Genomic DNA, 15,988 nt, shown 5'->3' with positions numbered 1-15,988 from the left:
ATATGTCATGTACGTGAGCTAACACGGCTCTCTGCTTAATCTGACTTTTATTCAAAATAAAACCTTTGATATTATGAGGATCTTAAAACTACTTGGCTTTCTTAGACACAGTGCTTGCTGGATACACACACTTCTACTCAATGAGCTATTTTAATGTTCTGCAGACGATTAAAATTTGATCCCACGGTTTCATAACCTGAGATTGCTTTCTTGAAAGTAGATTTCTTGGAAAACTTCGCAGTGCTGGACCCCTGAAATCATCTCTATAACCTTTTCCCACAAAAATGTTGAAGTTTCTGTTCTTTCAGTTATGGAACACTAGCTGGATAATTATGTACTTATTTCTTAATTGGTAATCAATGGTCCCTATAGAATTCTTGCATATGATTCTTTTACCCCTGGCCAATTCTACTGAAATCTGTTCAAATCCACTGTTCCTGTCTTCAATGGGCCTTTAATTCTGCTTTTAGGTCTGAAGCAGCAGTGTGTCACTAGCTACCAACTGTGCATGGAAGTATTTGTTATCATGTATCAGGCACCTGTTAAATATTTTAAAACTGGGCGAAGGGCATTAGAAAAGAATGTATCTTCTACTTTTTAGATGCTGAATTTTTAAATCTGAAGTTTTTTGTTTCCTTAAAACTTTAAAAGAAATGGCTGATTTGAGAGAGGACAAGCATAGGGAAAGGGAGAGATATGGATGATAGATAGATAAATAGATAGAGGTATCTTTCATCCCCTGGTTTACTCCTCAAATATTCTAAACAGCCTGGGTTAAACAAAGTCAAAATCAGAAACTATGAGCTCTAGCTGGGTGTTTCCCATGAAACACAATAGCTCAACATTTGGACCATCATCTATGGCCTCCCTAACACATTAATAGGAAGCCGGATCAAAATCATGGAGTAACAGCCAGTGTTAACGGTGCAGTGGGTAAAGCACCTGCGTAAGATACTGCATCTCATATTTTTACCAAAATTCCTCTCCTGGCTGTTCTGCTTCTAATCCAGCTACCTGTTCATGGTTTAGGTAAAGCAACAGAATATAGCCCAATTCTTTGGGCCCCTACTCTAAGTGGGAGAGCCCCAAGAAGCACTGGCTTTGGCTTGACTGCTGTAGCCATCTGGATAGTGAACCAATAGATGTAAGATTTCTCTATCTAGATATCTCTGTAACTCTTTCAAATAACTTAACACATCTTTAAAAAGAACAAAAACAATGTTTGGGATTATAGAGACTTTTTATTAAAATGAAGAAAATGATGTTTATTACCTTTCCAACTGTATCCTGGAGATATGAGGCAATGCTACCTATATAAAGATGTATACATTGGAAGTTGAAAGGCTAATATGAATATAAAATGCTCAGTAATGAGTCTTAAAAGTATTTTATGATGGTGAACAAAGCAGAAGAGAGGCTGGTGACATGACACGGACAGTTAAGTTGTTCCCTTGATGGTGGGCATCCTGTGCTGTAGTGCCAATTCCAGTTCTGGTTGTTTTGCTTCCTATCCAGCTCCTTGGTAATATGTCTGGGAAAGCAGCAGAAGATGGCTCAAGTACTTCAGGGCACTCACATCCTCTGCCACCTATGTGTGTGACCGAGATGGGACTCCTGACACTTGGGCTTAGCCTGGCCCAGCCCTGGTTGCTTCAACCATTTGGGAAGTGGAGCAGAGCATGGAAAATCTTTTCCTCTTTCTGTATTTTCTTCTCTGCCACTCTTTCAAATAAACAAGTACTGCTAAAAAATTAAAAATAGAGGAGAGTGAGATTAGAAAAACATGAAAGGAATAACAAGTATATCTTACTGTTTTAATTTATGATGCATTTATTATTATTAGTTGGGGGAGAGAGAGAGAGAGAGAAGCAGATATACATTCAGAGCTCCCATCTGCTGGTTCTCTCCTCACATGATTATGTGATGGGGCCTGCGCCAGTTCAAAGCTGGGAGTCAGGAACTTAGTCCAGATCTTCCTTATGTGTGGCAAGGATACATTTACTTGAGCTGTGATCTGCTGCCTTCTGGATATGTGTTTGTAGGAAGCTAGAATTGGGAGCGGAGCCAGGATTTAAAGTCGACTACTTTCATGTTGGATATGACTATTCCAACTGGCAGCATAACTACTAGATTAGACTCCTGCCCCTCTATACATGAATTTAGTTGAAAAACTTCTAGGGGAAATGATAGCATACACACATTTGGGTGATGTGTACATAGGTGTTTATCATATTGTTTTGTGTTCTTTTCTGTATATTTGAAACTTTTCATAACAACATAAGAGATATTTTACATCATTATGAATCTTTGCAATACATACAGTTAGGAATACAGAACATCTTAATTATGTGGTAATTTTTATTACATTAACAACACATGGTATAGGAGAAATTATTGGTTTAACATGTCAAGATTAAAAAAAATAAGGCTATCTTCTGGATCTTTCTACAGATCTCCACATTATTGAGTGATTTATGTAAAGTCACATAGGCAGATGGTTGGAAACACACATGATGTGCAGTCACAAGGCTGTTGTACATGAAAATGGGCACCAAGTGAAAGACATGGATTGTCAAATCATAAAGCCCAGGTGACGCGGCGTGATTGGACCTGTGATCTGCTTGGGATAACGTCCTTCGAGCTGATGGAGGAGTGTGCACGGACAATGCTGCGAGGAGTGACAGTGCGTTCTCGCAACGGTGTCATCTGGACAGAAGGCTTAGGTGGGTGTGTAGTCTCATGGTCTTTGTCAGAATCAATGATATGCAGGCATCTGCAGCAATGTGTGAACTGTCTGCACTGAAGGATGGAGAAGAATCCTAGGGAAAGGAGAAACCAGGGAGAGGGATGTAGGAACAATCAAGAATCCAGACCACATTTCCCTTCATGTTGGCAGAAGGCCTTGACCCAAAGCCTAGTAGATCCCTTCCAAGTACTCAGTGCCATCTGGGAGGGGAATGGTTTAGTGGAGGAGGCAGGAGGTATATGCACAATAGCTTAAATGCTTCTTCTTTTTTTAAATGAACAATTTCTCTTTCTGGGCTTAGGACTGCAATTATAAATGAAAACTGAAAGATCTGTTGAGACGGGCCCATTTGGTGTCAGCCATTGCTTCTCCCTGTGCTTGAGCTGTGCTGATATTGCACAGTGCTCCCTCTCCGTAACTGAGCAACCAGGCCCAGCCGTGCTCTTTGAGTGTGACTTTGTCAATCATCTCTACTCTGGAGTGGAGAAGATGTGAAACATAGAAGGCACTTCACACAGCTCACCACACAAAGGCCCCTCCAGCCCTTTTCTTGTGGGAACCGTCCTGCTAATGGTTCAAGATGAGCTTTAGCTTGGAAAATTCAGGAGTGGAATTCTTACCATCTACTTCCCTGTCCCATCCTGTCTTTGGGCTAGATGAGTTCTTGTCATCCCTCAGAAGACCTGATGACACTCACCAGTGACAAAAAAGAAGAAAGCGTTTACGTAGGCAATGAAAATGGCCAGGGAGACCTTGAATTTAATGAAGTACACGGATTCACCTTGCATTAGCTTTTGGTGGTATAGTAGCAGTGCGCTGACCAGAAGGATACCTGATATCCAGAGAGAGAGAGAGAGAGAGAGAGAGAGAGAGAGAGAGAGAAAACAACAGTTCTTTTTCAAGAACTTTACTTCCTTTGTTCAATGTATCACCAAGGTACACATAAATTCCCACATTTCGCCTTGATGGGCCATGTCTTGTTCCAAGATTGCTCAGACTTTGATAGCAGACTTAATTCAGAAACAGTCTACATGTCTGCCTGAGAAAATTAGGAAGGCCAGTGAGAGGATGCAACTTGCACCCATTAACCTGTTACACCTCTCACCTGTGTTAGAGGAGCTGGAAGTTACCTGAAGCAAAACCTGCAGTGGCAGTAAGGAGGTGCATACACATGTTGTGAGGAATCATGTAGGTATATTCCAGAGCGAGTACCAAGTTCAGGGAGAAGGAAATGCTGAGGACTGCAACCATCATCATTCTGATCTTCGCCAGGTCATCTATTGGAAAGCAAAGCTATTGAGATGGGGTTTTGGAAAATCTCTAAGTCAAAGTGAGAATAGAGTAAGAGATTTGACTGAATAACAAAGAGAGGGGAAAAGGGCGCAAGCGGGGGCAGGGACTCTTGAGCTGAGTGAGGGCGAACAAGTAGAAACGATTTAAGCCCTTTTCTTTTCTTCAATACTCATTTCTCGTTAAGCACTCCAACTCATTCAGTCTTTTTCTGGAGGCAGTATGACCTGTTCTTCCTTCTTGCCAGTTGCCTTCCTTTCACACTCTTGGCACTCTATTGCCAAGATTTCTCAAATGTCTGGCAAATAAACAGATAAACTTCTAAACAAATATCTAAGTGGTAGATTTTGGAATCTTCCTTGTTTGTGTTGACCATGGAAATGGGAACGTGGCAGCTTGGAAAGTTGTGTCACGGAAAGCTGGCGAGGTGAAAAGTGAAATCACAATGAACCCTTCCTCCCCACTTATTTCTTTTCAGAGTGTAGGTCTGACCTTCCGGCCAAGTAGCAGTGCAGCATTCCATCCACGGACTGTGGTTCACCTTTGACTGTTGTTGATCAGGGGTCAGTTCGACCCAATCATCCACAATGATCCCTATGGCCAACAAGACTGTGGCCCAGGAGGCAGCGAGCGTGCTGATAGCCTGTATATTTCTTCTCGATATGTGAATCATTGTGATTGGGACTTCTAGCTGAAAATTGCACAGATCGCTTCTTCTCTGATTTAATTATCCATCAGGGGCAAAAGCAAAATCTGGACTTTTAGTGACTCCTGAGGCCTTAGCAATGGCAGAAGCTAAAGTAGCTTGTGGAACAGAGTAGATAATTTCCACTCACCACCACTCAAATGGGCCCAGCTTGTTTCAAGTTTGTTAACTGCCATGGAATTATCTATTGCTTTTGACCCTTGACCCTTGGGCCTAGAAAACTGGAAGAACGGTGCTCACTTGAGAGAGCTGACAGAGCTGTCAGGTACAGAGGGTCATATGATATCACATTTACAGAGAACACTCAGATCTAGGGATAACTAGAGACCCCTCCAAAAAGACTGACACGTGTGACAAAGTAGTTCAGGTTTTAGAGCTGGAATTTTATGTCCCGGAATGAATTAACATTTCATAGCATCAGTGAGTGGAGGAGTTCAGGATCATTGAAATGAGGAGTCAGATAATTTGTAGCACAAATGAAAACAACAACTCAAAATTGAGGATGTTTTGAAGAAACTTGGATCCTCCCTTAGAAGGCCCCAGATATGTCTAGTTCGGTAGGCATCCAGGAAATAGATCAATGAAGCCAAAAACATGGTCTGATGCAATGAGTCATTGCTTCCTAATTTCATTTATTTCATACTCATTCTCTTTGAAAGACAGAGAGTGACACACATCCACACAGATGTTCAACCTGCCATTCACTGACTCAATGTCTGCATTATCCAGGGCTCTGCCAGGCTGAAGCCAGGAGACTGGAACTCAATACAGGTCTGCTGCATGCTTGAGTTATCACCTGAGCCCTCCCTGGTCAGGGAGAGAGACCTGGTCACTGGGTCACTTCCCAATGACTGCAATGGACAGAGCTAGGCTGATCTGAAGCCAGGAGCCACATGGATGCAGGAGCCCAAGGACTTTGGCAGTCCTCTGCTGTATGCCCAGGCACATTACTAGGGAGCAGCTGGGTCTTGAACTGATGCCCATATGGGATGCTGGTACTGCAGGTGAAAGCATAGCTTATTGTAGCACAGCACTGAACCTTCTTTCATCATTTCTAATTTTGAGTTCTGTCTCATTTTTTAGTATGGCAAAGTATTTGTATATTTAGTTGATCTTTGTGACAAAACCATATTTATGTCTTATTGATTTTTTGAACTTTTAAAAAATTTCAATTTCATTTATTTCTGCTCCGATTATGATTTCTCATCTCCTGCAAATTTAGAAATCAGTTTTTAGTTTTTTTAAGTGTATGAGATGCATCATTAGCTTGTCTATTTTATATTTTATATTTATTTTTTTGGTTTTATTATTATTATTTTTTATTGATAACATTGCATTATGCGACACAGTTTTACAGGGGAGGGGAGGGGGGAATCCCAGTGCCTATATTTTTATATTTATTTATTTATTTTTTAAAGATTTGTTTTTATTATTTTCTCATTGGAAAGGCGGATGTACAGAGAGGAGAGACAGAGAGGAAGATCTTCCGTCCGATGATTCACTCTCCAAGCGAGCGCAACGGTCGATGCTATGCCAATCCGAAGCCAGGAGCCTCTTCCGGGTCTCCCACGCGGGTGCAGGGTCCCAAAGCTTTGGGCCGATCTCGACTGCTTTCCCGGGCCACAGGCAGGGAGCTGGAAGGGAAGCGGGGCTGCCGGGATTAGAACCGGCGCCCATATGGGATCCCGGGCGTGCAAGGCGAGGACCTTAACCACTTGCGCCACCGCGCCGTGCCCATATATATTTTTATATTTAAAAATGGTATGCAATTATTTCTGTAAGCTTCCCTCTTAACACTGCTCTTGCTATATTCCTTTTTAAAATTTCTCCAAAAAAGACAAATATGCTTTGAGATATTTTCAAAAAGTGTATTCTCTGAGTTTTTAATTTTCACATAATGAAATTCACTCTTTTTAAGTGTACAGTTTGAGGAATTTTTGAGACATGTATGAGAATATATAATTGGTGCAATATTCAGTTTGCTAAATACTTTACTAGTGTGAAAAGTTTCCTTATGGTTTTGTAGGAAATCCTCTTCCCCCATTGCTACTTCCTGACGAATACTGATTCGGTTTTGTTCTTACAGGTGGTTTGCCTTTTCTGTAGTGTCACGTAAATTAGGATCCAGCGGAATGTAGCTTTTCACAACTCTGCTTTCACTTAGTAAAATACTTTCTAGGTACATTAAATTAGTGAGGTACCTTGTTAGTTGCCTTTTTTTTTTTAAGGTTTATTGATTTTTTTTGGAAAGGTGGAGTTAGAGATAGAAGGAAAGACAGAGAAATCTTTCATCTGCTGGTTCACACCCCGATTGAACACAATGGCTGGAAATGAGCTGATTTGAAGACAGAAATCAGACAGGAATTTCTTCCTGGTTTCTCGTATGGGGACAGAATCCCAAGGACTTGCGCTGACCTCTGCTGCTTTCCCAGGCCATAGCACAGAGCTGGATCAAAAATGAGCCAGCAGGACTTCAACTGTTGCCATATAGGATAGTGGCACTGCAGGCAGAGGCTTTAGTTTGCTATGCCACTGCATTGGCTTCAGCAGTTAACTTCAAACAATTTGATTTTATCAGTGGACATGGAACAATGTGACATTTTATCATCAAATCTCATAAATGGCTAGTGGACATTTTGACTTTTAGTTTTTAGCAATCTTCAGTAGGGCTGCTTTAGCACACAGGCCTTTGAGCCTATATTCATATTTCACATGGGTATATAACTGGAAGAGAGAGTATATGGTATTTATGTGCTTAACTTAAGAAAAAAATACAGGACTGAACTGTGTTTTAAAGAAGCTGTGCCATTTGGTATTCTGCATGGCAAAGTTTGGAATTTCTAATTGCTCTATCCTTGCTCATACTTACTATCAATACTTTTTTTTTAAAATTTAAGTTATTGTAACAGATACTTTGTAGTAACTCATTTTAATTTCAGTTTGCCATTTCATGCCAATGCCAGACAATCTTTTCACATGTTAACTGTATGATTTTTTAGATGAACTATGTGTTAAAACATTTTGTCCAAATTTTGTGACATTTGCCGTACTTGTTTTTCTATCATGACTTTTAATGTTCTGATTTATAATGCGCATTTATTTTTTAACCTAGGTCTTCCATGTGGAGGGCAGAAAGCCCTTTATCACCTGCTTCTTCCCTGGCTGCACATAAGCAGAAGCCTGAAAGTGAGAGGGAACCCAGGATTTGAAACCACATTCTCCTGTATGGGTTAGAGGTGTCTCAACCAGCGGCGTAGCCATTAAACCAGGTACCAGTTACCCGCTTCAGGAACAGATCCTAATAGGTTTGAAAATGAGAATCCTGTGAATTCATGGTTATTCATTTTCTCTCTCTGCATACATATATATGAGTATATCTATGCATGTTTATATATTTATATATATGTATATATGCATGCTATCAGATTAGTAAGGCCTGTAAGTTAAAAGCACCAAATCGTTAATGAATCATGGTTTCCTTATGAAAGTAATCACAAAAGTCTGAGAAAGTATTTGAAAACTTGGAATCCATCTGTGGTAGTATGCACATGAACAAAAAGATGCTTTCTACCTGTAGGTATCTTAGAAGGTAGAAACTATAATACCATAGCATTAATGATTATAGATCACTTGAAAATAATTGAACATAGTCCCATCTGGGGAAATTAAAATATTTTTCTAAACAGTGTGAGCTCTGGAGACCACAAGAAAATGAAATAGTTATGATTCTAACTCAGAATCGAGTCTCCTTAGCATCCTGATTAGGTGCCCCTGTGATGCAAACCATGAATGTGAACCAGGAAGGCTTAGGAAGCGACAGTGATCCCCGAGGCTCAGTCTCTCAGGGCTGAGGTTTCATAGCTGCAGCTGGAACTGTGTGATTTCTGGGGCTTTCCCTTGGATACTGATTTCTCGCTTTTTAAAGTGAAAAGATAGCACCCATGACCTCTCTATGTACCATCATAAATGCTCTTTTTTTTTTCTTAAAACATATTACTTATCTGAAAGCAAAGTTAGGGAGAGAGAAAGAGGGATTGAAAGAGAGATACCTTTTCCATCCACTGGTTCATTCTTCAAAAAGAAGCAGGCCAGGAGTTACACTGTGTAGGAGGAGACCAATGAATTCTTTTTGTCACTTTCTTTTTCATTTTTTAAAATTTTATTTATTTTTTTAATTGGAAAGTCAGATTTACACAAAGAGAGATAGAAAGATCTTCCATCTGCTAGCTAACTCCCAAAATGGCCACAGCTTTCAGAGCTGAGCTGAACTGATTTGAAGCCAGGAGCCAGGAGCTTCTTCTGGGTCTCCCACACGGGTGCAGGATGCCAAGGCTTTGGGCCTTCACTACTTTCCCAGGCCACAAGCAGGCAGCTAGAGCAGAAGTGTAGTAGCTAGGATGCAAACTGGCACCTATATGGGATGCTGGAGCTTGGAAGTGGAGGATTAGTCAATTGAGTCAATGTGTTGTCTTGTTTGTCTCTTTCTTACAAACAACCTGCTGACTTTTCTCTTGCAGCATGAGTTCTGGTATCCGACATTCCTAGATCAGCTTTTAGGCTCTGCCACTTAACAGCTGTGTGGCTTTGAGCAAGCATCCTGAGCACGCTGCGTTGCTATGATCTCACCAGCAAACTGATGCCAGATATTGACCTTATTGAGTGGTTTCTGCATAAAAACAGAATACTTTCACAGAATATCTGGATCAGTCCTCAGCAAATATCAATTCCTTTTGCCTCTTCGCTCCGTGTGTGTGTGTGTGTGTGTGTGTGCCTATGGAGGGTGTGCAATTTGCAGAGCATTTTGGACACAAGTAATATAGTGTGGCTGTTTCTAAATCTATTTTCATCAAAATTTAGGATTCTTGAAAATTTCAAATGAAGAAAAACTATGATTTGACCAATTTGACCAGCCAAAGAGGTTGCAACCATTCTGAGTGGTCTAAACTAAAGACAAAAATTTGGTTTTAATATAAATCTTGCTAAGACTTTGTATTTCTTACGTATAACAATCAGCAAAGACATCAACGTAAGCGGTGTGTCGTCACCTCTGCTTGGCTCCGTCCGGGCTGAGGTGTCAGCTGAGGCGTCCGCTGCTGCTGGAGAGTGCAGCACTGAATTGCCATAGTGAGTGGAAGTTTGTTTTCCAAGGATTAAGATAGTGATGGAGAGACTGGAGGAGTCAAATGGGTCATGTGGTTCTACCTAAATCTGAACACCCCAATTTAAAGCTCCAAGGAGTGTAAATAAAGCATAAAAAGGTTGAAGCAGCACAAAAAGATAGCAACAACACAAAACAATTTCAGCCCCTCTCACTTTGTACTTTTCTTATTTTGGAGCTAAGATTTCTCTCTATATTTTGGGAGGAGTTTCTGGTTTACCTATAAAAACATTACTCTAGCTAAGTCAACTTTGATTTATCCATACTAGCGAAAAGGAACTATGCCAATCTGCACCTTTCCCTTTGTCTTTGGGATGCATTTCTTCATTTGACTTTATGTAAAGTTATAAATAATTTTAACTTTTATTTCCAAAGTAAGAGACTTTAACGATGAGGTAGTGATAGACAAAATCACAACAGGCTGATATTACTTTTGCCAAATGCTCTTTTATTAATTATTTAAAAATATTCATAATATATATAATTCACACACTACTAAGAGGTATGTAGACTATGGTTGAATTTTTAAATTTAATTCCAGTGGATTTCTAGGCGATAAACTTTCTAGGACAAGTAGAACATGTGATTATGTATACTGTTTGATTTTAAATATAGGCAAAATATAGCAGTAGTGTTTGCTTTTATAATATCATAGACTTTATTTTTTATGATTGATTTCTCTTAAAAATTCATCTATTTTTTGAGTTATCTAGTAAATGAAAGTTCTCCCTTGTCAACCCACTTTTCTTCAGCTTTTCACATTATAATTGTTCAAAGGTTTATTTATTTGTTTGAAAAGCAGGATGAGAAAAAGGGGGAGGAAGGGAAAGACAGAGAGAGGGAAAGAATCTTCCATTTGCTGTTTCTCTTGGCTGGCGCTCGGTTTGTCTCAAGCCAGTAGCCATGGGCGTCTTCTAGGTCTTCTACGTGGATGTGTGGGCCCAAAGATTTGAGTCATCCTCTGCTGCATTCTCAAGAACATTAGCAGAGAGCTGAATCAAAGGTGGAGCATCTGGGACTTGAACCGGTGCTCATATGAGATGCTGACACCACAGGCAGAGGCTTAACTTACAATGCCAAAGCAGTGACCCCAAGATCATGCCTCCTTCTTGTGATAAGTGCCCAGTGCTGTACATGTTTTTTCAATTATTTAGCAGTAAATACATCAGTTCCACTAAATGACAAATTTCCAAAGAGGCTGTTCTGAATTCTCTCTTGGTGTGCCTATTCTATTGTAGATACCCTGAAGTATAGGACAGCTTGGGGGAGAATTCTTACAAATATTCTAACAACAGAGCTCAGGAGGTAAGCAACCCTTGGGATTACTGGTCTATTTCTAGACATGAAATACTAGGACTGGGAATTAAAGTTCCATTAGCTGTGTTGTTTAAAGTTAAGGAAGAAGGTGGTAGCTCACTTCTCTGCATTCAGCCGTGAGGAAGGCATGGAGAAAGCAGAGAAACTCCCTTGTAGACCTTAGGAGGAAGAGGGTGAGTTTTGGAATTATCGTGTTCACCTTATGTAGATGTTGCGGCTTACTCTGGAATCAGTTGCCAAGGTGCACAGGAACCCTTCGGTTTCCGAGTGTCTGCAGGTCACTGACACATGAGAGTGGATGGAAGAGACCCTGTACCCCCACGCAAGCCTCACTATGTACTGACTGCTTCTCTTGGTTAGTAGACTGGTGCTATTCTGTGAATGAATCTATGAAATCTCCAAGTTTAAATATATTCACATGGACATTTGAATGCATGAACTGTAAGGCACAAAGTGGTCTCATCTGATTTGCATGATCCTTTGAAACAATTATTGTATTTATGGGCTGAAATATGATAGAGAAACTTGGATGACTCACATATTAGAAGCCATAAAGTTGGGGTTAGAACTGTCTTCAATAGTAATACTAATACTAGGGGGTTCACTCAAACTTTAAAAAAGTCATTTTTCTATGTATTTTTAATAACTTTAAAATCTATTAACATATAGGGAACAGATTTCATGAGTTCTATTGATACGACTGCAAAAATACAATAATACTTTTTCCTCTTCTCTCCCTTTTTCCCCTCCCTCCTTCCTTCCCTTCCTTTCTTTTTCTCATCTTAATGCCTTGACAACTGTTAGTACACGGGATTCATGAGTCACTGCAGTGGGTTATTCTAGCGGGTGCTCAGACAAAAAGCCTAACAAAGTTCCACCCCTCTTATTAGTGGAGTAGCTATAGTTGTCGCTAGTTTATTATTTCTAATTTTTGTGTGTAGCAAGACATAGTTTGCATGTTCTTCATCCAGACACAAAGCATACTAGAATTTTCCATAACAAGCTGTTTGGCATATATATGACACCGCTATAGACCTGCTGCATCCACATATAGATGGAAAAATACTGATGTATGAAATTGTAGAGTTTCTATCTTTTATTTAGGAAAGCTTTCCTTGAGAAAATGCATGTGGAGATCAGGTTCACTTGAACATGCATGCTTTCTGACATAGAGGGAAAAAAGAGGTAGAGAAGGAAAACACAAGAAAGCAGATTTCATAGTACCTCTGAAACTTCGATGTGTGCTTAAGCTCTGTGGGGATCTTGTTAAAACGCAGATCCCGATTCCATAGGGGTGCGGGTAGGGTTTGGAGCTCTGCTTTTCTAATAAGCTCCCAAGAGCTACTGCCACTGCTGGGCTCCATATCAGGCAGCCTAGCAAGAACCAAGCCAGAAATGCTCGATGAAGTACAACATATGTGAGAGATGTATCTGAAAAGACCATCAGAGAAGGACACTGGAATAAAACAAAGGACACCAGCAAGGTAGAAGACATTTTACTTTGATGGAATGCCCGGTTGGAATAGGGGAATGTGGGAAGATTAAATACATTTTGAGTTTTGTTTGTGTATTTGTGAAATTTAGGGCAGGTAAAAAGGATATATGGAAAAACTCATGAGATAAAAGCAGAAAACTGGGTGTATATCTCTTCCAACATTCCTTCCTTACTTGTGTAGGTTCTAACTATCTGAGTGCTAGTTGGTAAGAGGTGACAAGAAAGAAAGATTCTAAGGTGTTTGGTAACAGGCAAAGGGCATTTGGACCCCCTGTTTTGCATAGGGCTCCCCATTTCTATCCCTGAAGACGACAAAAGAACAAGTTCCCCCATGCCTGACAATATATTCTATAGAATTTTGAAATCAGAGAGCAGATTTTCAGTGTTGTGAATCTTTGTTTTAAACTACGAGAAGAATCTAGGAAACAAGGAAGAACCACTTTCATCCTTGGGAACCCAAATTGCCAAAGGAAGTGTACCTTGCCCTAAAAGGGCAACAATGTCTAGGGGCAAAAATGATTCAATCAACTTCTTGAAGAGAAGGAGTGAGGCAGGTTCTGAACTCCTGGCAACCAGAAAAAATGCTGATTGAGATATCTGAGCAAGCCCTGTAGGATCTCTGGGTACATGTGAGAATGTGGAGAGGGCTTTGTGAGCTGATCAACATTAGAGAAATGGTTAGATTTTTCAAAGCAGGGACATGGTAGATCCCAGAACAGGCAGCTGCAAGATGTATGATATCTTTGCCCCCTCCTGAAGAGAAGTTTGTGCATAGACAGGAAATGTCATGTGGGAGTGTCCATGTGGATACCATCATCTGGGTGGTTGACACTTCAGTAATGGCAGCAGGAGAGCATGCTGAAATCCTCACTGCCTTGGTGAGAGATAGGCTGAGTCCAGAGCGTGGCCAGAACTTGAGAAGATGTAAAGAGGCTTGCGGTTACAGCAACACCCAAACGCACTGAACCGTAAGAAGAATGAACTTCCCGCATGGACATCAACTTGGATGGAAAGTAGAACGTTCCCACAAACGCAGACGGCTTCCCCAAGTGTGCTCTGGTCCATCAGTGCTGCAGCATGTTTTCAAAATAAATGTGAAGAAGGTCTGTCGTCATACAAGGTTGGAAAGAGGGTTGTGTGTCCTAGAGAAGATTGGGCTGTCCTTTGCTTAAGTTAACCCTGTAAATTATACAATGTTTGGCTACTTATTTCATATAAGACCCGTGAACATGTCCCCAGAATTAAATTATGTGGAACCCTTTGGAAACCTTGACAAAGCTGATGTGTCTGCTGAAAGTTCTCGAGACAGGGTCAGCCTGGGTAGATGTGCCATTAAGAAAACTGTCTTCCCCTGCAGCCTGGTCTGTATGTACGTCTTAAACTGATTTGTTTTAGAACTGCCCCTCTACTGACATGATCTTGGTCTCCAGTGTTCATCTTTGTCTCTCATTTTGGAATGAAGGACTTGGTCCTTGGTTGAAGGAATCTGAGAAGCTGGAGAGCCTAAGAAAGAGTGCTGATGGGATAAAAATCCAGGGGAAAGAGATGCTTGCTCGCTCTTTTTTCTGCTGAGTGCTGGCATCTGGGTTTTCATCATGCAACTGGAAATATCTTGGCTCTGGGGAACTGGGGACAAGTTGGGCTTCTTTCTGCCTGTCTAATGTGGCTCTCCTCTCCCCTTCACAGGTTTCTCAGAGGAGAATGGATGTAATGAACTATTCCACAGTGACCGAGTTTCTTCTTTCAGGACTCACTGAGCAGCCAGAGCTTCAACTGCCCCTTTTCTATCTCTTTCTAGGGATTTATGTGGCTACTACAGTGGGAAACCTGGGCATGGTTGCCATTATTAGGTGGAACTCTCAACTCCACACACCCATGTACTATCTTCTCAGTAGTTTGTCTCTTTTAGATTTCTGCTATTCTTCTGTTATTACTCCCAAAATGCTGGCTGGGTTTTTATATGGAGATAGGGTCATCTCCTTCTCTGGATGCATGGCTCAGCTGTTTTGCTTCTGCATTTTTGTCATTTCTGAGTGCTACATGCTGGCAGCCATGGCCTACGATCGCTACGTCGCCATCTGCCACCCACTGCTCTACCACAGCATCATGTCCCTGCGGACCTGCTGTCTGCTGGTGGCTGCTGTCTTCTCAGTAGGTTTCACAGATGCTATGATTCATGGTGGCTGTATATTAAGATTGTCTTTCTGTGGGTCAAACATCATTAAACATTACTTCTGTGACATTGTTCCCCTTATTAAACTGTCTTGTTCCAGCACTAATATTGATGAACTTCTGATTTTTGTCATCGGTGGGTTTAACATGGTGGCGACTAGCCTGACAATCATCATTTCTTATGCTTTTATCCTCAACAGCATTGTCCGCATCCGCTCCAAAGAGGGCAGGTCCAAAGCCTTTAGCACCTGCAGCTCGCACTTGATGGCTGTTCTTATATTTTACGGGTCTCTCATGTCCATGTATCTCAAACCTGCTTCCAGAAGTTCAGTAGTCCAGGAGAAGGTGTCTTCCGTGTTTTATACCACTGTAATCCCCATGCTGAATCCACTCATTTATAGTCTGAGGAATCAGGAGGTCAAAAATGCACTCATGAAACTATTAAGGAGAAAAATCGCTTCATAAGGAATGTGTTCTTTATTAATATTAATCTATGTATTCATAACTTTGTATGTGTGTATATTTATGTATATGAAGATATTTCAAAAGGTTTGTGGAAAATAGATTTGAAAGTTCATTTTGGTTAAAAAAATTGAGATGTCGGGCCCGGCGCTGTGGCGCAAGTGGTTAAGGTCCTCGCCTTGCACGCCTGGGATCCCATATGGGCACCGGTTCTATCCCGGCAGCCTCGCTTCCCTTCCAGCTCCCTGCCTGTGACCCGGGAAAGCAGTCGAGGACGGCCCAAAGCTTTGGGACCCTGCACCCGTGTGGGAGACCTGGAAGAGGCTCCTGGCTTCGGATCGGCATAGCGTCGGCCGTTGCACTCACTTGGGGAGTGAATCCTGGGGAGGAAGATCTTCCTCTCTGTCTCTCCTCTCTGTATATCCGCCTTTCCAATAAAAACATAATAAAAATAAATCTTTAAAAAAAATTGAGATGTCCGTGAGTATTAAGATGAAAAAAGATATATAGGTTTCCAAAACTGTTTGCATTAACCTAAACTTAAAAGTACCTTCATGTTCATGCGTATCTTGAGATTAAAAAATATATGTGCATGCAGTAATGTTAACAAAACATACATCAAGTGTGACAGTAAAACAGTGA

At 41.0% G+C, this 15,988-nt stretch overlaps 2 protein-coding genes across 3 annotated transcripts; one reads left to right on the top strand and one right to left on the bottom strand.

Moving 5' to 3' along the window:
• Positions 1 to 2,347: 2,347 nt before the first annotated feature.
• On the bottom strand, positions 2,348 to 4,918 carry TMEM225 (transmembrane protein 225). 2 transcript variants are annotated; one of them, XM_040977201.1, is made up of 4 exons: positions 4,529 to 4,918; positions 3,877 to 4,023; positions 3,444 to 3,578; positions 2,348 to 2,819 (listed from the first exon to the last, which is right to left on the bottom strand). In XM_040977201.1, the coding sequence occupies exons 1-4, from the start codon at positions 4,707 to 4,709 to the stop codon at positions 2,578 to 2,580; spliced, it is 705 nt and encodes a 234-aa protein (XP_040833135.1). In that variant the 5' UTR covers positions 4,710 to 4,918; the 3' UTR covers positions 2,348 to 2,577. The 2 variants fall into 2 exon arrangements, with proteins under 2 accessions (XP_040833135.1, XP_040833136.1); XM_040977202.1 differs by lacking the exon at positions 3,444 to 3,578 and having other exon boundaries at positions 4,529 to 4,912.
• A 9,495-nt stretch (positions 4,919 to 14,413) lies between these two features.
• On the top strand, positions 14,414 to 15,349 carry LOC121154245 (olfactory receptor 8D4). Its single transcript, XM_040977200.1, has one exon. It carries the CDS (start codon positions 14,414 to 14,416, stop codon positions 15,347 to 15,349), a length of 936 nt encoding a protein of 311 aa, XP_040833134.1.
• The last annotated feature ends 639 nt before the right edge of the window (positions 15,350 to 15,988 follow it).

Source organism: Ochotona curzoniae, unplaced genomic scaffold (assembly GCF_017591425.1).
Source record: "Ochotona curzoniae isolate NIBS_2020 unplaced genomic scaffold, NIBS_Ocur_1.0 contig_2723, whole genome shotgun sequence".
Classification (NCBI taxonomy): domain Eukaryota; kingdom Metazoa; phylum Chordata; class Mammalia; order Lagomorpha; family Ochotonidae; genus Ochotona; species Ochotona curzoniae.
Note: the sequence above shows the minus strand (reverse complement) of the source record. Positions and strands in the feature narration are given on the sequence as shown.